At 32.3% G+C, this 24,614-nt stretch overlaps 11 protein-coding genes across 14 annotated transcripts; 6 read left to right on the top strand and 5 right to left on the bottom strand.

Moving 5' to 3' along the window:
* Window positions 1-725: 725 nt before the first annotated feature.
* LOC124498073 (mitochondrial ribosomal protein L19) lies at window positions 726-9,595 on the bottom strand. The gene is made up of 2 exons (XM_047061780.2): window positions 7,343-9,595; window positions 726-1,498 (listed from the first exon to the last, which is right to left on the bottom strand). Exons 1-2 carry the CDS (start codon window positions 9,024-9,026, stop codon window positions 774-776), a joined length of 2,409 nt encoding a protein of 802 aa, XP_046917736.2. The 5' UTR covers window positions 9,027-9,595; the 3' UTR covers window positions 726-773.
* Cog6 (conserved oligomeric Golgi complex subunit 6) lies at window positions 1,498-4,090 on the top strand. Its single transcript, XM_047061776.2, has 2 exons — window positions 1,498-1,985; window positions 2,046-4,090. Exons 1-2 carry the CDS (start codon window positions 1,908-1,910, stop codon window positions 4,008-4,010), a joined length of 2,043 nt encoding a protein of 680 aa, XP_046917732.1. The 5' UTR covers window positions 1,498-1,907; the 3' UTR covers window positions 4,011-4,090.
* Window positions 3,882-6,480, top strand: LOC124498072 (BOS complex subunit NCLN). Its single transcript, XM_047061779.2, has 4 exons — window positions 3,882-5,063; window positions 5,134-6,026; window positions 6,090-6,168; window positions 6,228-6,480. The coding sequence occupies exons 1-4, from the start codon at window positions 4,260-4,262 to the stop codon at window positions 6,312-6,314; spliced, it is 1,863 nt and encodes a 620-aa protein (XP_046917735.2). The 5' UTR covers window positions 3,882-4,259; the 3' UTR covers window positions 6,315-6,480.
* A 632-nt stretch (window positions 9,596-10,227) lies between the features above and the next one.
* LOC124497924 (uncharacterized) lies at window positions 10,228-11,364 on the bottom strand. Its single transcript, XM_047061609.2, has one exon. It carries the CDS (start codon window positions 11,221-11,223, stop codon window positions 10,495-10,497), a length of 729 nt encoding a protein of 242 aa, XP_046917565.2. The 5' UTR covers window positions 11,224-11,364; the 3' UTR covers window positions 10,228-10,494.
* A 1,843-nt stretch (window positions 11,365-13,207) lies between these two features.
* On the top strand, window positions 13,208-13,730 carry LOC124497929 (histone H4). The gene has a single exon (XM_047061613.2). The coding sequence runs from the start codon at window positions 13,275-13,277 to the stop codon at window positions 13,584-13,586; it is 312 nt and encodes a 103-aa protein (XP_046917569.1). The 5' UTR covers window positions 13,208-13,274; the 3' UTR covers window positions 13,587-13,730.
* A 160-nt stretch (window positions 13,731-13,890) lies between these two features.
* LOC124497926 (histone H2A) lies at window positions 13,891-14,426 on the bottom strand. Its single transcript, XM_047061611.2, has one exon. The coding sequence runs from the start codon at window positions 14,378-14,380 to the stop codon at window positions 14,006-14,008; it is 375 nt and encodes a 124-aa protein (XP_046917567.1). The 5' UTR covers window positions 14,381-14,426; the 3' UTR covers window positions 13,891-14,005.
* Window positions 14,427-15,562: 1,136 nt separating this feature from the next.
* LOC124497925 (histone H3) lies at window positions 15,563-16,191 on the top strand. The gene has a single exon (XM_047061610.2). It carries the CDS (start codon window positions 15,634-15,636, stop codon window positions 16,042-16,044), a length of 411 nt encoding a protein of 136 aa, XP_046917566.1. The 5' UTR covers window positions 15,563-15,633; the 3' UTR covers window positions 16,045-16,191.
* A 743-nt stretch (window positions 16,192-16,934) lies between these two features.
* Window positions 16,935-17,512, top strand: LOC124497927 (histone H4). The gene has a single exon (XM_047061612.2). It carries the CDS (start codon window positions 17,016-17,018, stop codon window positions 17,325-17,327), a length of 312 nt encoding a protein of 103 aa, XP_046917568.1. The 5' UTR covers window positions 16,935-17,015; the 3' UTR covers window positions 17,328-17,512.
* A 37-nt stretch (window positions 17,513-17,549) lies between these two features.
* LOC124497922 (histone H2A) lies at window positions 17,550-18,342 on the bottom strand. 2 transcript variants are annotated; one of them, XM_047061608.2, is made up of 2 exons: window positions 18,066-18,342; window positions 17,550-17,999 (listed from the first exon to the last, which is right to left on the bottom strand). In XM_047061608.2, exons 1-2 carry the CDS (start codon window positions 18,172-18,174, stop codon window positions 17,734-17,736), a joined length of 375 nt encoding a protein of 124 aa, XP_046917564.1. In that variant the 5' UTR covers window positions 18,175-18,342; the 3' UTR covers window positions 17,550-17,733. The 2 variants fall into 2 exon arrangements, with proteins under 2 accessions (XP_046917564.1, XP_075590412.1); XM_075734297.1 differs by having other exon boundaries at window positions 18,072-18,341.
* Window positions 18,343-18,660: 318 nt separating this feature from the next.
* On the top strand, window positions 18,661-19,256 carry LOC124497921 (histone H2B). The gene has a single exon (XM_047061606.2). It carries the CDS (start codon window positions 18,661-18,663, stop codon window positions 19,039-19,041), a length of 381 nt encoding a protein of 126 aa, XP_046917562.1. The 3' UTR covers window positions 19,042-19,256.
* Window positions 19,257-19,446: 190 nt separating this feature from the next.
* On the bottom strand, window positions 19,447-24,391 carry LOC124497916 (choline/ethanolamine kinase). 3 transcript variants are annotated; one of them, XM_047061601.2, is made up of 9 exons: window positions 24,173-24,387; window positions 24,038-24,072; window positions 23,801-23,978; window positions 23,021-23,700; window positions 22,559-22,956; window positions 21,720-21,839; window positions 21,423-21,645; window positions 20,047-20,922; window positions 19,447-19,967 (listed from the first exon to the last, which is right to left on the bottom strand). In XM_047061601.2, the coding sequence occupies exons 5-9, from the start codon at window positions 22,594-22,596 to the stop codon at window positions 19,887-19,889; spliced, it is 1,338 nt and encodes a 445-aa protein (XP_046917557.2). In that variant the 5' UTR covers window positions 22,597-22,956; window positions 23,021-23,700; window positions 23,801-23,978; window positions 24,038-24,072; window positions 24,173-24,387; the 3' UTR covers window positions 19,447-19,886. The 3 variants fall into 3 exon arrangements, with proteins under 3 accessions (XP_046917557.2, XP_075590404.1, XP_046917558.2); XM_075734289.1 differs by lacking the exons at window positions 22,559-22,956; window positions 23,021-23,700 and having other exon boundaries at window positions 24,038-24,391; XM_047061602.2 differs by lacking the exons at window positions 22,559-22,956; window positions 23,021-23,700; window positions 23,801-23,978; window positions 24,038-24,072; window positions 24,173-24,387 and adding an exon at window positions 22,046-22,490.
* Window positions 24,392-24,614: the final 223 nt, after the last annotated feature.

Below are 24,614 nucleotides of genomic sequence, written 5' to 3'. Positions count from 1 at the left end.
GGATGAGGTCATCGTCAATTGTTCAAAAGAGAGGGGCTTCTCTATAGTAGTTCACTATGTTATGAAAACCCGATATGACCCACTGGTATGTCGGTGGGTCTTATGTATAGGACCAAGCTTGCTGAATACCTGAACTTACACACATATAGTGTGGGAACGAGAGCGAACGTGCGACAATTTGAATTTTTTTCTTTCTTTCGTTGAAGAAAGTGGAATTCAAAACAACACAACAGAAATGAAATAGAAAACATCTGCATTCCCACGCTTCGTAAAAAAATGTTTTAGTTTTTTTTACTTAGCTAAACTAAATACCCATGTGGGGTCAGCGATGACCCTCTCTTTCTCTCTCTTTTTTTACTTCGCTCTCACTATCCACAAGTGTCCAAAAAACATTTGGATAACAACAAAAAAGAACAAGTTGGCCACGCGTGCCACGAGTCCATGAGATCGTGGGAAAGTTGTGTTTTTATTTTTTTTTTTTTTTTTTTGTATTCAACAATCAATAGATCGCCTGCCATAAGGCCAAGTATAGGATTGGCGCTTTTTTAATTTTTTTTACTTTACTTTCAGGCGTATTAAGACCGTGTTTTTTGTTAATGTGGAAATTATTGAATTGAATGGAACACGAGCCGCCGTACGCCAATCGGCTATTGGCTCGTGTGACGAGCTTGAATTTTTTGTTTTTTTTTCAAGAATAAATTTAATACACAAACACAGAGAGAGAATTTCATCAGAAAATATTTTATTATCGTATATCAAATATAATAATTTATCTATTTAATCAATTTACGACGGCGTTCAATTTCACTTCGTTTTTTCACACTAGTTTGATGTTGTTGTACTTGTTGCCATATTGTTAATTGTTGTTCTTCTGGCACATGGGCACGATATTCAGCCATCAAATCGAAACGTTCCAATTCATTTTGATGTTTCCATCTATTTATATAATTATAATCAGGCATATTTGGTAGTTTTTTAACACCTTTCAAATCATAGTATTCCCATTTTCTTGTCCATGGCCATGGTTTCATTTCTACCTGTATCGGATTCAATGGTACTGGTTCACCTGATTTACGTGGCGGTTCTGGTGCCATATCGAATGGTATTTCACTATATTTTGGTAATGCATCACGTAAGTATAGCAAATGATCATCTATTCGTTTTTCCAATTTTAACACTTGTATCTCTTGTATAACTGGATTATAAAGATCATAACGAATTTCTACACCTTGGCCATCGACACGATTACGTAGAGTGAAATTAGCAAATGTCCCTTGACCATTACGTTCGATACAGATACCAACGAATTTACTTAGTTTACCCGATGCCCAATGATCGGTTATTGTAACGGCCATAATTGAACCAACATAAAATTCTGGTATATCAATCATCATACGACGTTTAATCATATCTTCACGCACAATCATTTCTAATATTGGATTTCGAAATTCAGCAATAGCGACGGGTAGAAATTCTGGATATGCAAAACGTAACTCGGATAATTCTTCCGGTATGATTGTTTTACCGAACGATTTTCGTGCCGATAAAACAATTGGATCATCGGATTTTACCGATTCAGGTAACGACGTTTTCAGCCATGGTTTAAATGCATTTTTACGAAATTGTCTGCATACAATCAATGATGGTATCGATGATGATGATGATGATGATAATGGATGTTTGGAACAAATTCGAAATAAATTACCAAAAAGTTGATTCGATGCCATGATGTGATTTGTTGAATGAGAATATTCAAATGAAAAGTTTGCCTCAACAATCACATGTGATGTTGTTGTTCGGTGCATGACCATTCATTAAATACGTTCCATCCGTGTGTTGAGCTTTGTCGTCATCATCTCGTGGTTGCATGATCTTTAATTTTGGAATCATTTTTTTCTTGAATCATAATGGCCACCAATTATCAATCACAAAAGAATCCATTGTACAAAAAAGTGGAAAAAATTCTCAACTCAGAAATTGATTCGGTAAGTAGTTGATCAGGATAATTTGATTTTTTTTAGTGTAAAAAATTTTCATTTTGATAGGATACATTGAATGCATTGAAAAATGTATCCGAATTAGTCAACGATAATACATTGATGACACGTCGAAATTTACGTGCAAAAATTGAAAAACAATCATTGGCAGTTAATGAACAATTTGCTCGGCAATTTAATGATGTTTATCAGAAATTTCAACAACTAAACGATTATATAACATTCATTGATTCATCGTGTCATATGATGATGGAGAAAATTGACGAATTAAGATATCAAACATCGGATTTCGTTCAACAAGCTAATCAAATTCAAACCGAACTTGGACAATTAGATGATAATGAAAAAATATTGAATGAATTTTTGGCCAAATTTTTCTTAACCAATGATGAATTGTCAATAATTACCGGTACCAGTGGTAATGATTTATATAAAATTGATGAAAATTTTTTCAAATTATTGAACAAAATACGATCCAATTATGAAAAGGCTAAAACATTGTTAGCTAGTAATCAACTGATAACTGGTTTTGAAATAATGGATTCAATGTCCAAATATGAAGAATTGGCAAACGAAAAATTATATCGTTGGACAGTGAATATATTGCGTACGGTAAATGTTGATTTTCTTGAATTCCAACATTCACATCTATTTGAGGCTTTGGCACAACTTCAAAATAAAGAAGTGTTATTTAAACATTGTATGGATGAATATACAATTGTACGACGATCAGCAGTCACCCATTCATTTATCGAAGCATTAACACGTGGTCGCTCTTCGAATAATACCCAATATCAAGCAATGGAATTATATTCTAATGATAAATTACGTTATTGTCGTGATATGTTATCATATTTACATCAAACAATTGTATTTGAAAGAGATATGCTACGTACATTATTGAAATTATGTAATCAAGAAGAATTAGCGAAGAAAAATGTTATTAAAAATGTCATATCATCATTAACTGAAGGTGTTATACGAATTTTAAAAATTCGCATTGAAAATTGTCTTGCCACGGCTAATAATAATAATGACCAACGTAATAATAATGAAACAACATTGCCATCGCAATCTCAACAACAGATACGATGTACGAAAAATTTTTTTCTCATCAAAAATATAATCAATTTTTATTTACATACATTTGAACAAATATTGAATGATGATTCGACATTCATTCATTTTATCAAAGAATTATTAGTATCAAGTGATAAAGTTTGTTATAATAATCTTAAATTTTATTGCTCACAATTATCAATGAAAATTGATTCGGTCAAGATATCGGTAACGAAAATTTCAATGATTAATTTTAAAGAACAATTACAACATTACATACAATTAATTGATGAATTATTGGATGGTGGTGCCAGTGGCGGTGTACCATGTTCATCAATGAGTTTCAGCGAAGAAGAACAACAATTAGAAACCGAACGTATTCTGTCCACAATATTTGAACCATGTATACAATCGATCATAATACTGGCAACAAAATTACCATCAATTGATATGAATATTTTTAATTTAAATTGTTATCAATGGTTACAACGAACAATTGAAAAGTATAAATTTACCAATTCATTTGTCGTCAATTTACAGATGAAAATTAATTCAACATCTGATATTATTATCAATGAACAATATCGTTATTTGATTAATTCATTATCAATCAATTCATTATGTAATGCAATCGCACAGAATGATTTTATCAAATCCAAAATACCATTATCATCATTATCTGGTTGTGATCCGATTACTGTGGTGACATTTTTGAATTTATTCGATAAATTCTTACAGAATCCACGACAACTTGCTATGAAACATTTGAATGACATTCATTATCCAACGATTCGTGAACAAATTTGGCAGAATTCATTGAAAGCAATTGCAATTACATATGAGCAAATCCATAATCATTTGATTGATTCCCAAAACAAATATGACGATATTATCGATCGAATCAAATATCGGCCAGAAGATGTAAGGAAACAATTGACAATTTTATCGGAATGATGAATTTCAGAATTTTGATTTGTTTTTTCTTTCGTTTCATATTTAAATTTTTTTTTTTGAATAAAAAACTTGGAATAAAATAACGATACAATCGATTATTTGACTATCGATATATATGTGTGTGCACACACTGTTTCACACATCACAAGCAAACACATTTTTTGATTTATTGAAATTTTGAAGATTTTTTTCTTCGAAATTGTGATGAAAAAAGCCAATTTTTCCCGAATAAACGAATAATTTGAAAAAATGATAACGGAAGCAGAAAATGTGGCCGATTATGTCCCATCATTCTATTATCTATTTACATTGTTGCCGATTTTTCTTGTGATAACAACACCGACAGTAGCCGGTTCTATTGTAACGGCAACTGGTATTGGATCATCATCGAATCTATTACAAAATCAATATGTTATCTATCGTGTACATCAGATCGATATGCCTTATGGTCATTTTGGTTCACGTAGTTCAACATTCAATCTTGAAGCATTAACTCCGGATCAATTATTATCGGATATTTTCATACGTAAATGTGCATTATTCAAATGGAGAGATTTATTCCGGAAAAATTTTCACGATATTTTTATCAAAAAAATTCTACAAGAATCATTAGTTGCTGCAGTGTTGATTATATATGATGATGATATCATTAATATAAATAAACCATTGACAATGGATGAGCTAAATAAATGGCAAAATATTGAAAAACGATTAATGACAAATGAAACTTTATTGCCAATTTATTTTATTCAAGAAAATAATGATATCAACAGATTATATGAAGAATTAATGGAATCATCATCATCATCAGCTGAAAATAACAGCAATAAACAACGTGAATCATCATTAGGTTCAAAGACATCTGCGGCTGAAATGATTTTACAGAAAATATTTTTCGATAGCTATCAATTTGTTGTGAATGGACCACCGATTACAGTAATCAATAATCCGATTGTAACAAATTTTCAAACCAAATTAATTGGTGCCGGTATTGAAGATCAAATACCAACATATGTAATTGTTTCACATTATGATAGTTATTCAATAATCCCGGTATGATTACTGATTGATATTTTATTTTGATGATTGATTTACAAAATATTTTGCCTTTCCCGTTGTCCAGGCTCTAACGAATGGTGCCGATTCCAATGCTAGTGGTGTGATCATATTTCTAGAATTGATGAGATTATTTTCAAAACTTTATTCAAACATAAAAACTCGTCCGAAAGCAAATCTAGTGTTTTTATTGTCTGGTGGTGGTAAATTGAATTATTTTGGTACAAAAAAATGGTTGGATGATAATTTTGATTCATCAAGATCATCAAATGGCGATTCATCATTGGACAATATACAATTTGCTTTCTGTCTGGAATCATTGGCCGATACAATGAATGAAAATAGTCTATTCATGTATGTATCGAAACCACCGAAATCTGGAACACAAGCATCATTCTGGAATAATCTACAAGAGATATCAAGTGATTATCCACAAATAAATACAACACTTATTCATAAGAAAATTAATCTAGCCGAAGATTATTTATACTGGGAACATGAACGTTTTAGTCTGAAACGAATATCTGCATTCACATTGACATCATTGTCAACATCGAAGATTATTCAACGTCGAACAATGATTGATGCCATACAACAAAATGATGAACAACAACGATTAAATCATATTGAAAATTATATCAACATTATTGGCGAATCATTGGCCCGTCAATTATACGGTCCAATCAAAGAGAATCTTTTATCCGGTGAATATTCCGTATCACGACAATTTATTCAATCAATTTCGAAACAATTACATAATGTTCCACGTACACAGAATCTATTGTTTACAACACAAAAAGATGCACAAAATTATCAATTACCACCATTGTTGAAAACCATACAAATGATGATGAAAAAATATTCCGATGGTAATGTACGTACATTACATTATAAAGTTGATTCGAAAAATCCGGAATTTGTTTTCTATGAACCGGTCGAAACACGCTTATTCATTTACAAGTAAGTTGAAAATTCGAGTCAATTGAAATTTTTGTTTTAATTTTCCTGTTTTTTTTCATTTAGAACAAAACCAGCCATATTTGATCTGTTTATAACGATGATCGTCGCTATTTATCTGTTTGCCTTTTTTCTTGTCATCAAGGTTTGTCATTACACATTGAATACTTCAAATATAAATGACTTTTTTATTTTTCCTTCTAGTATTACAATCATTTAATTTCATTGACAAGGATTTTGACAATGGTAACAACAACATCGATGGCTAAAGAAAAGGCCCATTCATCGTGACTGAAATCAATTTTTCGTTGTGCAAATAAATAAATAAGCGAATTTATTCATAAACAATTCGTCACATTGTCATCATAATAGTCTGTTTGTTTGTATATGTAGCCAAGATGATATATATTGTATCATGTAGAATCTATATATAATAAAAAGAATTTTACAATCCTGACTTTACTTATTTTGTGTTTGTTTATTTCAAAAGCCAGCATGTGTAAATTTCAGTCAAAAAAATGATTTTTGACCCAAGTGCTGCCATCTAATGATAACAATAACAACTAAATTTCTGAGGTAGCGAAAGTGGCGGTTCCTAGCGGATTTTCATTGAACTAAAATTTTGCTAAAAAATGACAAAAATGCAATCTAGTTATTATTCTTGTCAGTAGATGGCAGCACATGGTCTAAAAAATATTTGTATTTTTGTCAATTTTTTGCAAAATTTTAGTTCAATGAAAATCCGCTAGGAACCGCCACTTTCGCTATCTCGGAAATTTAGTTGTTATTACTGTCATTAGATGGCGGCACTTGTTCAAAACAATTCAACCCAACCTTCATGTCAACGATACTGATAATTTTTGAACTCAAGTATTAAATGAATCAAAAACTGTTTTCAAACGGAGAATTATAAATTCAATGATGATCAGTTCTTTATTTCAATGAAAATAAACTATTGAGACACAAAGAAGATCGTCCAATCAAAAAACAATTTTTTTTGAAGAATTTCTATGATGATTATTTATTTCGATTCTTTTTCTTTTGTTTTTTACCACTACCATTACGACCAATACTAACCTCACAGCTATTGCCAACACGAACACATTGATCAAAATAATCGCTTAATGTTAGATCCAAATGGGCTACCCGTTGATCACCATTTTCATAATCATTGTCATCATCATTATTGACATTGGCCATTTCGTTTTTCGATGATGATTTCTGTCGACATTTGGTTTCATTGAATTGTATCTTTTTACTACCACCAGTGGCCATCAACATATTGGCAAATGATGACTGAAATGATGATTGTTGCTGTGGTGGCGATGATGATGGTGGTGTTGTTGTTGTATCCGATGATGATGATGAACCATGATCACCTAATGTAAATGTTGTTGTATCATCATTTTCCAATGGTTGAAAATCAGCATCGGTCATCGAAAAATTGGGCAATGGATGAAGATTGAGATATTTTTTATTATTTTCAATTTCAATGTTACGATCACGGATATTCTGTGCTTTTTCACGGCGTTTACGTTCTCGTTGTCGGTTCTTTATTTCCGTACGAAATTGTTCAATAGTTTCGGTTGATACAATATTTTCGTTATCATTGAATTCCAATTCAGCAATGATAAATTCACAAGACAATGGAAGATGTCGTAGATGAGCGAAACGTTTACGAATATCTTCCGTTATGGTTTGACGATGTAATTCAATTACTTTACCAGTGATGACCGGTGGACAGAATCGTAATTCTTGATATTGATGTTTCAACATTCGTACATTAATCGAATGCGGATAAATATGTTGACCATCAGCTGATTGATAGAAATAATGATAATCACCAGAAATGGTAGGTTTGTTCAATTCAAGCAATGTTAAATTCAATAATAATGATTCATCCTCTATCTGTGAATGATTTGTAGCATCCAAAATCGATTTACGCATAGCCAAATCTTCCAATGCATTTTCAACGAAACATATTTCGGGCATATTATCTGCTTGATATTCCAGCAATTCTTGTCGTAATTCATTCTGTTCACGTTCGATTAAACGGGATTTTTGTTCACGAGATGCAATGAATACTTTATGAAACAAATCCAAAGTTTGATTGAAATTTTTAACATTAATTGTATGTTCAGATTGTTCATCCTTATAATCGATTGGTATAGCAAATGTTGATCCTTTACGTATTTTCATTAGATTAAATGTAATCAAATCGCCTGTCGAATAATTCTGTTTCGAAACAATAGTCACGCTTTTCAATTCATTTTTTTGAATCTGATGAAAACATATTGGACAAGGACGAGACTTTTTATCGCTCAACGAAAGATAATGAAGCATACATGACCAACAATAGATGTGACCACAACGTGTTATTTTGGCGGCGGTGGGATAATGTAAACAAATCGGACAATGAAGATCATCATTACTTTTACAGGTGAATAAAATCTCTTCAATCGATTCCCATGGAATCGATGCATCAGGATTATGAAAACATTCTGTTGAATAATTTGTTGAATGTTGTTGTTGTTGTTGATTATCAATTTTGCCATCAAATGAAATAACAAATTGACAATTTGCCTGTACAAATCGTTCTGGTACAAAACGTTCTTTGCCATAATGATTGTAACTGTAGCGTTTCAATGGATTATAACCATTGTGGACGTTGGATAAATAATCCGGTGCCAATATTATTTTAGGTGTTTTATTCACCAAGTTGTTGTTGTTTTTGCCATTGTTACCATTTCGATATGACGATGACGTCGACAATGATGATGATTGTGAGAATTTATGTTCTCTATTACGAATTTTGTGATTGGAAAATCGTTGACTACGATTACCACCATGATTATTATTGTTATTGTTTTGATTAATCATTCGACCATTATGATTCGACGATGACTGTCGAAACGATAATGATGATGATGATGACGAGCAGCCAGATCCTCCCATTTGCTCATTATTACACGATAAATTGGATAATTTTGCAAGTCGATCCATTTGTTTCTTTTATTAATAGCTGCTATCGATTGATTGATCGTTACTTTTTTTTGTTCACCTTTTTCTTCTGCTTCGATAATAGTAATTGTTGATGAAGATTGTTGACGGCTACAAAGCCATTGATAACAATAATCGTTTTTGAATATCACAAACATCCTGATCCGATGGTTTAGAATTGTTCGCTTGCCATGATTGAAACAAAAAAATAAATTAATCACAATTATACTTGTAAATATATGCAAATAAGAGTGAAAAAAGAAATGACAACAAAAAGAATGATTCAAAGAAAAAGTGTATTAAAATTTAAAGTAACTTTCGAGTGATCAGACAACGAAGTTACTTCAAAAAAAATCAAAAAACAGACGACAATAATTGGAAAACAAATAAAAATTCTGTCTGTGTGTTTGTGTAATGAATATTTTGTCCAAACAATTTGTTTTTTTTGGACAAAATAATTTAATTGTTGGAGAAAACAAATAATTTAATAACAAATCCAAAATCGCGAGCAACACACTGTCCAATACGATGTTTGGACCCAAAAATAATGATGAGATGAGCAGCACCAAACAACAACAACGAAATCAATGACGCCTTTTAAAGAGAAAAAAATCAAATGCCCAATTCATACGATGCAAGTTATTCAAAAATCATTTGGAATTTCAGACGATCAACAAAAAAAAATATAATTATTCGACAGCCACAGAAACCTGTATCTATCCATTTATATTTCAATTTCCTATGTGTTTTCTATTCACATAGATGTTTGACCTCAATTTTTTTCGAAACTATTCATTAGATACAGGATTTCAATATTCAATTCACATGATCATCCTTTGTGTTTGTGTATAAAAACCGATGAATGTTTGGAATATCGTGGCTTAATTTTGTTGTTGTTGTTATTGTTGTTGTCCCCTTCTTCTCATACCCATTTTCAATGGAAAACAAAATTTTGTTGTCTAATTTTCTTTTCTACTTTTTTCAAAAACTTTTTAGAATCTACGTAAAGGTTTTGGTGGCAAACGTTCGAATACAAATAACTAACAAAGTACCGTAACACACACCCATTCCTATGTTTGTTTGTTATAATATTTTTTATCTATTAAATGATTGATTAAAGAATTTTTATCATTTTTTTTCTCACCTCTCATTCCTTCTTTATCTTTTTCTCTGTTTGAAGAAAAATATACCAATTCAAAACAAATTATGATGAATGAAACAAATTTATTCACGGTCAAAGAATAATCAATCATGAATTTGGTTTTTGTTTGCAAATATGTATCATGTGTATGAATGTTTGATGTAAAACTATACAAGCGAAAAAATGTAATAATAAACAATCATATGAGAATGATATACAATCAGAGAGGTACTATCATTAAATGTTCATGTCATGGATGAGAAATGTTTCGATATATTTCGATTATATTGGTTATGTATGAAAAAAGAAAAAAATTTCAATTCAATCCGATCACTTCTTTGTTCCACCAGCGGCTGCTTTTTTCGTTGTCGACGGTTTTTTAGCTGCTGCTTTTTTTGATGGCGATTTGGCTGGTTTAGCTTTTTTAGCCGGAGCCGATGTTGTTGATTTAACCATTGGTTTTTTCGGCGATTTTGGTGCTTTACGTTTCTTTTCAATCTTGGCTTTCTTTTCCTGTCCTTCTTTTGCCGGCGATTTAGCTGGTTTCGATGGTTTTACCTTTTTGGTTCCAGCAACAGTGGTAGCAGTAGCCGTAACGGCAGCCGATTTAGGTTTCGATGATGGTTTAGCTTTTTTCACGCCAGCAGGTTTTTCTTTTTTCACCGTTTTGGCTGCTTTGACAGTTTTCGGTTTTTTGGCTTTAGCTTCTTTCTTTTCACCTTTGTTCAATTTGAATGAACCAGAAGCACCTTTGCCTTTCGATTGGATCAACAAGCCTTTTGCAACGGCACTTTTCAAATGTTTTCGAATGAACGGTGACATGCGTTCGATATCAACACTATAATTGGATTGGATGTATTTCTTGATGGCTTGCAATGATGAACCATTACGTTCTTTCAACGCTACAATAGCTGCTTTGACCATTTGAGCCACTGGTGGATGAGTTGCGACCGTTTTTGGCTTTGCAGATTTTTTAGCTCCAGAAGCTTTTTTCGGTTTAGTTTGTTGTTGTGCTTGAGCAGCGGCAGCTGCAGCAGCGGATGCGACAGTTTCAGCCATTGTTGTTGTTTCAAAGAGAATCAAAATGAATTGAACAAGGAATAAATCGTTACGATATAACGAGCGTGACAATAATTGTTTACGAAACGAAAAATCTGCACGAACGATAGTTGCAGTTTGAACGAATGACGAATAGCAAGTAGTAGCGCGACGACGACGAGCGACGATATATATACCTAACTGACTGAATTACGAGCGAACTCACAACAAAATCACTGTGGCAAAATAAACCATTGTGGCCATAATTGTGTTTTGTTCATTCAGTTTTTGATCCGTTTTACTATCGAATCCTTGATTGATTCTGACAAATTTGACATCATTGAATTCAGTAATGAATATGCTTTCTAATGACGTGAAAATTTTTCAGAACAATTATTGATAACAGCGTCAAAAATCCAGTCAAAGTTGATGAAAAAGTTTGTCGCGTCAAATACGGTTTGTTCATCGCGATTAATGTGGAATTTTATCCAGGAAATCATTAATGTATCCAAATGATTTTCGTATCAATCGAAAGCCTAGTTATTGTAGTTTACGATCACGGAAAAAAATTTCGGATTCACAGCCAAGAATTGACGCAAATTGACTAAAACGTCCACAACGTAAACACTCTGATAGACATAATGTATTCTTGAAATCAATGGCCAATACTTTAATGAATTGAGCATTAATTGCAATGAATTTAGTATTAAAATTTTTCTCATGAAATTTTCTTTCCAATGATGCTAAATTTACCCACCGGAAGTTATTGGAAGTTGTAAAAAATCGATCCCATCAATTGATTCATTATGGTCTTTTAGTAAAAATAAATTGTCAGACGGGCAAAAAAAGAGAAGAGAAAGAGAAACAAAGTCGAGGAGCATGCTCAATAGAGGATTCGAACAATAACATTCCGTCTTGTGTCAGTGTTTTTTTCTTCTTTTTTTGTTTTGTTTTTTAATTACAATTTTATTCGCCTTAACAAAAAATAAACAACAAACAACCAATCCGCAGTTCCAGTAAAGAACGCTCTCTCAGAAACCGCAAACATCGACAGACCAAATGCTAAATCTAGTCAGATATTCCCCAAATCTGTCATGACCAAACAAAAATTGACTCAAAATGAAATCCATCTTGATTCCAATTAAATCGAACAATATTCTTCACAATTGATTTGAGCCATTTCATTACCATAAACACCAGAATGTGCTCGAACCCAATTTAACCAGAAATGTCTAGAATTAGATTGACGAATCCTGTGCACCAAACTAGAACAATTTGATCAGTGTCCGGCTCAATGACAACACGGCACGGCCATTCAACTTGGAACCATCAGTAAAAATATGATAATGATAATATCCAATTGAAATCTACAATCATTAAGCCATGTAACAGGTAGAGAATGATTTATACGATAAATATTCGTTAAATATTCAATACGAAGATCAATTGGTAGTTCATAAAACATCAAAATTCAAACCCCATTTTGAACCAAAACATCTCTTCACCATATTATAAATGGATAACGATTTCGATTTGATATATAAAAGATTCCATGATTCCATAATAATAAAGTACCTCAAATGATCAACAAAAATTAAATCATAATTTCAGAATGAATTTTCTTCTTCTGGTTACCAACATTTTATTTGGATTGAAACAACTTTCATATTCTTGACAAGACTCAAATATAAACGGAATCGTTTCATAAAGTATAGTGCGAACATGTTTAAATCTGGATAATCCATGTCTAAAGTCAACGAAAAATTTGATTGATACGTGTAGTTCTTGTTTTTTTTAATTTCAAAGTTCTGACAATTCAGAAAGACAAAACAATTGTAGAATCTTGACATTCGTGCATTTTCTACCGCCATTTTTTGATAAAATTTCATCCTCTTGTGGATTTAAAACGAGCGCGCAACGTTTTGACATGCGCCAAGTTCAACCACAAGACTGAGTTTGTTCGAGCTCTACTCTACGAGTATATAAATCCAAGCATTGGCAATCCAATCTTCATTTGCTATCTCTTTTTTTTCGTGGTTACTTCAATTTTTTTTGTCAAATTCTCGAAAATCATGTCTGGCCGTGGTAAAGGTGGTAAAGGTCTCGGAAAAGGTGGCGCTAAACGTCATCGTAAAGTTCTCCGTGATAACATCCAAGGTATCACCAAACCAGCTATCCGTCGTTTGGCTCGTCGTGGTGGTGTAAAACGTATTTCCGGCTTGATCTACGAAGAAACTCGTGGCGTATTGAAAGTATTCTTGGAAAATGTTATCCGTGATGCTGTTACATATACTGAACACGCTAAACGTAAAACGGTAACCGCTATGGATGTCGTTTATGCTTTGAAACGTCAAGGACGTACTTTGTATGGTTTTGGTGGTTAATTCCGTTTTACATCATTTTACCCCATCCCATTCATTCCATACTCATCTATATCGATTAAAAACGGTCCTTTTTAGGGCCACAATTGTAATTTAGATTAAGAGCTATTTATTTTGTTTTTAAATAAAATGAGATTCTGATCTTTATTTCTTTTGGTTATACTTTTTCTATTTCAACCTTTTTCGGTTATACTATTACAAATAACAAACTTGATCAAGTATCACAAAATTAAACCAAAACATAACCCTGATCTACAACACATATTCTAGTGATGATAAATAAATCAAAGTGTTTCAAATGATAAAATTATTTACGAAATGAAAATTTTATTATACAAAAAAATGCTCGAATTCGGTAAATGAAATGTGGTCCTTAAAAGGACCGTTTTATATGATGAAAATGAAATTAAATGTAAATGAAATTAAGCAGTTTTTTCAGTTTTCTTTGGCAACAACACGGCTTGAATGTTGGGCAACACACCACCTTGGGCAATGGTCACACCACTCAACAATTTGTTCAATTCCTCATCGTTACGGATGGCCAATTGAAGGTGACGAGGAATGATACGGGTTTTCTTGTTATCACGGGCTGCATTACCGGCCAATTCCAGAACTTCTGCGGCCAAATATTCAAGAACGGCAGCAAGATAGACTGGAGCACCAGCGCCAACACGTTCAGCGTAATTGCCTTTACGCAACAAACGATGGATACGACCAACCGGAAATTGAAGACCAGCTCGGGATGAACGAGACTTGGCTTTGGTCTTGACTTTACCGCCTTTACCACGTCCAGACATTGTAAATTCGATTTGATTTGAAGTGAATGAGCAAATGAATAGCGAAACAAAAAAAAATTTCGAATGTTAGAAATGTATTGCAATGATTTGGCTTAAATACTCCGTGTTTCACTCGAAAAGTGGTGTACGTAGCAAAAACGCGCCAAATTTTTTAGCTCCTCCTTTCTTGAAATGTGATTGGCTCGTGCTCCGTACACCACTTAGAATCGTATATAAGTCGAACATGGACGGCAAAAATCATTATTCTGTTTGTTTGGTTATTTCGATCAACAACTTGAATTTCCACAACAAATTTGCAACAATGGCCCCACCAAGCACTGGTAAAGCTGTCAAAAAATCTGGTAAAGCACAGAAATCTGTTCGTGCTACGGACAAGAAGAAGAAACATCGTCGTCGTAAAGAATCTTTCTCGATCTACATCTATAAGGTGTTGAAGCAAGTCCACCCGGACACTGGTATTTCATCGAAAGCCATGTCAATCATGAACTCGTTTGTGAACGACATCTTCGAACGAATTGCTGCTGAATCATCGCGTTTGTCACATTACAACAAACGAACAACCATCACCTCAAGAGAAGTCCAAACTGCTGTCCGACTTTTGTTACCTGGTGAATTGGCCAAGCATGCCGTATCCGAAGGAACCAAAGCCGTCACCAAATACACATCCAGCAAATAATCATTTCATTCATCATATAAAACGGTCCTTTTCAGGACCACAATTTAATTACGAATCAGAGCATTTTTTCTAGTAAACTTTTCTAATAAAAAAAATTTTTTTCGATTCAAACTTACCGATTTCAAATATTCATACAGCTGTGTTATTACTAAAACACATGAGTGTCTCTAAGGTTTCATGTACCATTTTTCAATTTGAGTCTTTTTTGAAGCTATCGAGTCAGCAGTATAATGATGAAAGACATGTATTTTTCAAACTATCAATTTTTGTTTGATGATATCGAAATTAGATGTTGCACGATAAAATATAAATCAATAATCCATGCAATTGTATTCAATCAATTTTTTTTAATGTTTTGTAAACAAACATTCGATTTGATGAGCATTAAAAAAATAGTTCCCGCCCACTGGTTTTCCCTCCAAACTTGAATTTCGCGCTCTTTTCATGCTCCTCCTTCGAGTATTGTCTTGTTCTGATGGTCGAGTATAAAAAAGCGATTCACACCAAGTCTCGTTACTCATTTGTTATTGGCACTCGAAAAGATTGTATTTTCAAGTCGAAAACAAAATAATTTGAAATGGCTCGTACCAAACAAACAGCCCGTAAGTCAACTGGTGGTAAAGCACCAAGAAAACAATTGGCAACCAAAGCTGCTCGTAAATCGGCTCCAGCTACCGGAGGTGTGAAAAAACCCCATCGTTATCGCCCAGGTACTGTTGCTCTTCGAGAAATTCGTCGATACCAAAAATCGACCGAATTGCTCATCCGTAAATTGCCATTCCAACGATTAGTCCGTGAAATTGCTCAAGATTTCAAGACTGATCTTCGATTCCAATCATCGGCTGTGATGGCATTGCAAGAAGCTTCGGAAGCCTATCTCGTTGGTTTATTCGAAGATACTAACTTGTGTGCTATTCATGCAAAACGTGTTACCATTATGCCGAAAGATATCCAGCTAGCTCGCCGAATTCGTGGAGAACGTGCTTAAATTCATCAATTTTCATTCTAATCTAATCCATCATTCATATACAAACGGTCCTTTTTAGGACCACATTTTGATCCAATTGAGATTCGAGCATTTTTTAATCTTTGTTATTTGTCATTTGAATAAAATCATTCCGATTTCTCGAGTTTATTTCAATGCATTAAAGGACGACTGTTACAGAAAACGTGAATGACTCTGAAAAGACGTTTGTTAAAAATAAAAGCTTTATTTAATTTAATGGTGAAGAACAAATAGTAATAGATTAAAGCAAATTAGTTGAGAGATGTGTTGAAGAATAATTATGGAACGTTATGTGTTGACAAATTGAATCCAGTGGACGATGTGTAAAGACGACTTCGATTAATTACGTGCAACGTAAAGACAAAAACCAGAACACTCGGAATAATGATGAAAATCTGAAAAACAAGAAGATCGGTACATGAATGTAAGAAACTTGAGGAAAACACAGAACACAAACTAAAGCATGATACTCACTAAGAGATTTTTCAACGCAGCATCGTGTCTTTTTTTATATGTTAGGGTTTTTTTTGTTTCTTCGTTGTTGATGATTAACGATCAATGATTGATGATTGACGATCAGCTGGGAATCCTTTCATATAATCCGTTACACGACAAACGAAACATGATTCCATTGCTTTTGCTTTATTGAAAGAAAAAAAAATCGTTTTTTTTTGTCATACCAGACCAGGCCAGATTTTATTTTGTTTTGGTAGTAGTTTTTTTGATAAAAATCAAATATTCCTTTTGAGTATTACAAAAAAACCACCTTTGCAATCACCATGCAGTTTTCGCGCAAAAAATCGACACCGTTTTGACATGCGCAACGGCAAGACTGAGTTCACTCGAGCTTTACTCTACGAGTATATAAATTCCAAAATTGGCAATCCAATCTTCACTCGCAATCTCTTGCCTTTTGTGGTTACTTCAATTTTTTTGACAAATTCTCGTAAATAATGTCTGGCCGTGGTAAAGGTGGTAAAGGTCTCGGAAAAGGTGGCGCCAAACGTCATCGTAAAGTTCTCCGTGATAACATCCAAGGTATCACCAAACCAGCTATCCGTCGTTTGGCTCGTCGTGGTGGTGTAAAACGTATTTCCGGCTTGATCTACGAAGAAACTCGTGGCGTATTGAAAGTATTTCTGGAAAATGTTATCCGCGATGCTGTTACATATACTGAACACGCTAAACGTAAAACGGTAACCGCTATGGATGTTGTATATGCACTCAAACGACAAGGCCGTACATTATATGGTTTTGGTGGTTAATCATCCCAATCAATCGATCGATCGATGCCAAATATGAAATAATCTACATCATAGACAACATGTAAACATTTTTTCATTTTCTATTTGTTTTAGCAATTATGGAAACAAACAAATTGACCAAATTGATTTATATTAATTAATAATTCATTACTTTGTAAATAAAATTGATTTTGAGTTAAGACTGCTCCAACAAATTTGAAAAAAGTTATTTCAGTCAATCAATGATGTTCAAATGTGCAACTTTTACTTCATGTGATGCGTCTGTTTATGATTTATTAATTAAATGAAATGAAATGAATTTTACAAATTGCAATTGAAACAAGAAATTCTGATTTACAAAATTTTGTATAAGTCACATGTCTGTCTGTGATTGTTGTCATTATAATGATGAGATTATGTATGAATTCTAAGCAGTTTTTTCCGTTTTCTTCGGCAACAATACAGCCTGAATGTTTGGTAGTACACCACCTTGTGCGATAGTAACACCGCTCAATAGTTTATTCAATTCTTCATCGTTACGAATGGCCAATTGTAAATGACGTGGAATGATACGTGTCTTTTTATTATCTCTTGCAGCATTGCCGGCCAATTCTAATACTTCGGCAGCTAAATATTCCAATACAGCTGCGAGATAAACTGGTGCACCGGCACCAACACGTTCAGCATAATTACCTAATTTGGTTACAAACAAATGATTCAAATTCATTTCATCATCATCATCATATCGCATATTCATACCTTTACGAAGTAAACGATGTATTCGACCAACGGGAAATTGCAGGCCAGCACGCGATGAACGTGATTTAGCTTTCGATTTGACTTTACCACCTTTTCCGCGACCAGACATGATGATGGTGATTAAAATAACTTCAGAGATCAATACAAATCAACCAGAGATGCTTATGCTTAAATGACTTTAAAAAATTGTCTTCGTCGTCGTCGTCGTTGTTGTTGTTTTCTGGGTTTTTATTTTTCTTTTGCTCAATGCTGATCAATAAACAACAACAAAAATTTTTCTTATGATCGTGAGTCGTTTCTACAACCACATCATTCTCAAATGCTACTAGCTGTATCGCCTTCAGGTTTCGCTTTTGCTTCTACAATTGATGGGATTAAAATTGGTGCATTTTGATTGGCTCGTGCTGCGTACACCATTTTGTCGATTATATAAAATGGAAATGATTGCGATTTTTTTGAAAATTTTTTTTTTGTTCGAAATACTCGACCTGTTGTATTTGTGTTTGTTCTCTGAGCGTTTTTTCTTCATTTTTTGTCTTTCACTCAACAAATATAATTGTTATTTGATCAATTTATAATATCGTTCATATCATATATGGCGCCAACACCAACAACCAGTAAGATTGAAAAGAAAAGTGCTGGAAAAGCACAGAAATCTGTTCGTGTATCGGATAAAAAGAAGAAACATCGTCGCCGTAAAGAATCATTTTCGATTTACATCTATAAAGTAATGAAACAAGTACATCCGGATACAGGAATATCATCGAAGGCAATGTCCATAATGAATTCATTTGTCAACGACATATTTGAACGTATTGCAGCCGAAGCATCGAGATTAGCACAAAACAATAAACGAACAACAATTACTTCAAGAGAGATACAAACTAGTGTACGATTATTGTTACCGGGAGAATTGGCCAAACATGCAGTATCGGAAGGCACAAAATCTGTTACCAAATATACATCGAGCAAATGAGTAAAAAGACAAGATAAAAAAACACATCATCATCTCATCTGTAGATCAGTGTAAAATTAATTCATATTCTCACACATTTTCATCTCTAATAAATGAAAATGAAAAAAATGTGCAATTTTTAAACTATGTCATTAATTGAATTGGAAAGCTGTGTAATAATAATTTTTTTTTATAAAAAATAAAAAATTTAGTGTAAAATAATACATTCATAATAACAATGAAATATAGCATTTAACATTTACTCGATTGTTGCAAGTTGCCAATGATAGATGTCGTTACGGTGCACATTAGACTTTCGTTTTGCTAAAGAAAAATAACAAACCGTTTCGCCTTTATATCTATCTCTTTATTATCTGATTAATGTTTATGTCTATTTCTAAAAAAATTAAAAATTATTGATGATTGATATCAATAATTATTATTATATTTTTTTTATTTCAATAAAAGTATCTGTGCAGTGTATATAAATAAATTCAAGAGAAAAAAATTCAGATAAATGCAAAAAAAAAATCGAAATAAAATTTTTGCTTATTTGACACAATTTTTTTGATTTTGCTGTGTATTTCAACAGATTATGAATATTATCGTGTGCATGTCTGTGTGTGTATGAAATGCATGTAAGATGCAAATGTGAAAAAAAAAAATAAAACATCACAACAAAACAAAACCAATCACCACCACTGATCAACAATTGGATTTTTTTTTCTTTTCATAAATAAATTGTTGTGATGATGATAACCAGACACACACACACACGATGAATAACGGATGATCATAAATATAAATGTAATAAACGGGTGTGTATGTATAGAAAAAAAATAAATTATAAATATATCTACAAATCATCAATCAATTTTAAGGCAATATTTTTCAAGCACAAATTTTTTATGCATATGATATGCTTCCAGACGTGTTTTGCCATATTCCTATTGCAATGGAATTTGGGTGAAAAAAAAATTTAATTTTAATCAAATCAAAACGAGTGAGTGAACAAACAAAACTCACCATATAACCAAATGATATTTTCGATGTACGTGCATTAGTAATACCCCATAATGTCCATAATAAATGTGTTGCTAATGCATAGAAATCAACCTCTTTAATCAGATGTTCTTCATTATCCAATAATGGTATTGGTGTACTAAGCTCCGAACATTGTTTAAGATATTCACGAATAAAATGTCGTTTCTCATCATCATTTGGAAAACGATCCATATATGCAAAATAATGTGGCCATTCACTATTGGAATAATCAAACATACGTTCCACAAAATGATTTGCTAAATCAAAACCACGATAATTATATGAACAGAATTCAAAATCAATAAATACAATATGATCATCGAAATCGGAACGTCGTTGTTTTTGTTGTTTGCCATTGCCATTCAATCTTTGTCCATTATCATTATCGTCATTATCATTGACATTATCACCATCACTTTTGGTTGTCGTTGCCGTCGCCGTTGTTGTTGTTGTTATTGTCGATTCCGATACATTATTATTGAGCAATTTAGACAAATGCTTATCATCTGATGGTAATAAAATATTACCTTCTTGAAGATCATTATGACAAAATACAACTGGTGATTCACATTGATCCAATATACGAAATAATATTTTAATCTCATTTTCAAAATCAAACCGTATTAATTCCTGTTCAATCTTTGATATTTCTGATGAAGATGATGATGATGATGTTGTTGTTGTTGATATTTCCTTTTCTAGTTTTCTTGTCTGTTTCAACCATAAATCAAACAATTCCGATAACCATGTTGGTTCTTTATTGATCGGTACATTTAAATGATGTACAATTGCCAATTTTCTTGCTATAATCGCTGAATACAATGGATCTGAAAGTTCATTACAAACCATTGCTCGTGCCTTTTTCAATTTCATTTCATTTTTTTTTATATTTAGATTTTTGTTTTTGAGAAAAAATACACACATAACAAGATAGATTTATAACACATTTTTTTGTGTGTGTGTGTAAAAATGAGAAAAAAGAACGGATTAAAAAAGATCACATTAAATAACAAACAAAAAACAAATCAAACAATTTGGGCAGACAAAAATCAAACGAACGGGGTTGGTGTTGTGGTTGTGTGTGTTTTTACGCACATTTCAAAACAACAAACGAATAAACGAACGAACGAACAAACAAACGAAGCAAAGTGGAAAAAAATCAATCATGGAACATATCAATATCTCACATTTTTTTTTCATTAATGGTCAAAAAAAATTGATGGCCAATATTTTAGAGTGAGCAACAAATGAGCAATTTTGGAATTTTCTTTTTTTTCCCGACAATTTTTTGTTTCACAAACATGTACACAAATAGACATATAGTCAAATTAAAGTGTTCATTTATAATGATTACTTACAGGAATATATTCTTCAAGACGGCCACCTGGAAATATTCCATATAGTTTTGGTCCAAGTTTACGTTCCGATAATAACATTGTTATAACTGAATCGGTAATTTTTGTATCATATCTATCCAATAATTGGCCATACATTCGTAACAATACTTGACTTGGTTCACCAGTCACCGGTGTATGTGTTGCCGGTAATGAACAATAATATAATAGATTACTTAAACCGCCACTATGTGTGTGTGTGTGTGAACAAAACAAAAAGAATTGACATTATGGTATGACAACAAATATTAAGTAACAAACCTAACGGTTTTAAAGATCATATCATCACTTGATATTTTGTTCCATTCACCACTAAGATATTTTCGACATATTTCATATGCACGATCACGCATCTGTGTTGAACTTTCACTTGTTGGCTCACTATTATTATTATTATTGTCATTTGTTTCATTTGTCGTATTCCGTGATGATGATGAATTAGAACAGGAATTGAATTGTTCCACCAACATGATGTTGAAAGCAAAAACCAAAAAAAAAAGAAAAAAAACCGAATTAAATCAATTAATCAAAACAACAAAAAAAGCAAAACAATTCAAATTGAATGGTAAAAAGTTTTTTTTATATACCCGAAGCGAGCGGAACTTTGTACACTTTGATAAATTCTAATCAATTAATTTTTTTTTTTGGATTAAATGATGCAAATAAACAAAAAATACAAACGCGCATACAAACACGATTGTGTACGATATACGACACACGTTCAAATTATTTGATTTCCATCATCCTCATCATCATTATTGATAATCAATCAATCGATCATAAGATCACAAGTATTTTTTTTTTGTTGTTAATTTTGTGGGTGTGTGGGAAATCAAGTATCATTTTTTTTTCTTGTTTGTGTTGTGAATTTGAATGTGTTTTGTAAATACAAAAAAGAGAGACATTCATTAGAATTGATTGATGCGTTTCATATTTTGAAATATAACAAAACAAAACAAAAACAAAAACAAAAACAAAAAAACATTTGAATTTCTATCTGGCACTAGATGGCAATCACAAATTGTCATGTTGTTTAGTAAATGGAAAAATTTTTCATCGAATTAAAAATGAAAAAAAACAAAAAGAAGAAATAGACAAACCTTTTGGCCAAAATCATACTTAGATAATTTTGATCCATTTTCAATTTTTTTTGGTTCACAGTAATTTAACAGAGAAAAAAAAACAAGAAATCAATCACAAATGATCACAAGGACAAATTGTAAAATGGAGATAATTTGATTGCTGTTGTCAAGATGATTTATATTTATATAAAAGTGAATGAATGAAAAACAAAAATTCCATCAACCGATTTGTGGATGATTATGATTCAAATGTTTTTATGATTTGGAAAACAGAAACAAAATAATAAAATGTCAAAGTTGTGTGTGTGTTTGTGTGCGTGTATGCGGTGTTCCAGTTAATATAAAACAACAAAAACGCACAATTTTTTTTAACCATAACAACAACAAACCAACATACATCACAATGGCACATGTCCCTAATAAAGAAAAAACAATATCCATAAGATATACCTCTGTATAAAAAAAAACACACGCACTCACATCATCATATCATCATCCATTGGTATTCAAAAGACCAACCAACCAACCAGCCACCAACATCATCATTTATCAGGTCGATATATAGTGCGCACGTGCATTATCATCATCATACGATTTTGTTTTACAGCATTTGGTTTTTGTAGTAATCAAATTATTATCATTTCGATTTTAATTTCAATTATCGATTGGTGTCTAGGGATGGATTTTATGGTTTCACCGGAAAAAAATTTTCCAAATATTAAAAAAAGATCGAGCCATAATTTTGATTGACAACATTGACGATGATGATGATGATGATTATTCTGATATCGACATATTAATAACCACCAGCCAACAAAAAAAAACAATGAACCAAGTGATTTGACATTTGAGATAAAATCATATTTCTTGGATGATAATGATGACAAAGCATAATATGGTATGAATCATGATGGTGGATTTTTTTTCAACTCGTTTTTTTGAACTTGATTTATTCGGAAAAAAATCAATCAATGATTTGAACAAAACATGATTTCATGTTGTGAATGATTTTGATAAAGAGTCTGTGGTGTCTGTTTGTATGTGTGTATGTGTTTTATGGATTGACAATTGATACAAAAATAAAAAGGATTTTTTTGTTTGAATATCACAGCTTTTTTTCTTGATCATTTTTGCTCATACATGTTTGTTTTCACATCACACTGATGATGATGATCAAAAAACAAAAATCGAATCGAATCGAATCGTATTTGAAAAAAAGGATTTTGATAATTTTAGTTCAAACATAATCAATTGACTTACCGTTTATGATCATCATTTTTCTTGAAATGATGATGATGATGATTTTTCTTTTCATTCCTTCGGATGGCAACCACATTACCATTATCATTGATTTCAATATTGGAATTTGAATCCGATCCGGATTTCGATGATGATGATAATATAACAGCTTTACACCATTTACGGGCTTTATTTAAAGCTAGAATAGAATAGTGATGAGAATGATTCAAATCTTTAAAAAATAGTTCCGATACAAACTTTTCACATTTGTCAACGATGATGATGATGGTCGCCTGTTTAACAATAACATGGTCATTTTTATTTCGAATAAAGATATCGTCTTTCTTTTCAGCAAATGAATCAATTTCCAATCAAAAAAAAAATTTGGCTTACGTGATTACCACAATGTTTATTTGATTACGTTTCGTTTTTTCTTTTCAATCTGATGATGATTCGAATGAAATCAATTTTCACTAAATGCAGTGTATGCAATTGAAGTTTTTTTTTGTTGTTGAGTTCGTTGGCAGATTTTTTTTTCTCTGTCGATAACAACGGTGGTGGTGGTGGTGGTGGAACAAGTTTGAACAAGACACTTGACATGATATGGCAGCAGCAAAAACAGCCAACGTTGGAAAAAAAAAAGAAAATCTATGTCGATCATATTTAGCGCTTGCGCAATTATCAATGATTCTCCTCCCACAATGTGTTACAATTATTCGTATCATTGTCAATGTAAAACGAAATTCTACAAGAATAATTTTCCAAAAAAATTGGGGAGAAAAAATCTTTTTTTTTTAATTTCAAAATTTTAAAGTCATGGCATTCGAATGTTCGA

The sequence above is a fragment of the Dermatophagoides farinae genome, chromosome 9 (assembly GCF_024713945.1).
Source record: "Dermatophagoides farinae isolate YC_2012a chromosome 9, ASM2471394v1, whole genome shotgun sequence".
Taxonomy (NCBI): Eukaryota; Metazoa; Arthropoda; class Arachnida; order Sarcoptiformes; family Pyroglyphidae; genus Dermatophagoides; species Dermatophagoides farinae.
The sequence above is the reverse complement of the archived record's forward strand: the minus strand, read 5'-3'. Positions and strand labels throughout refer to the sequence as shown.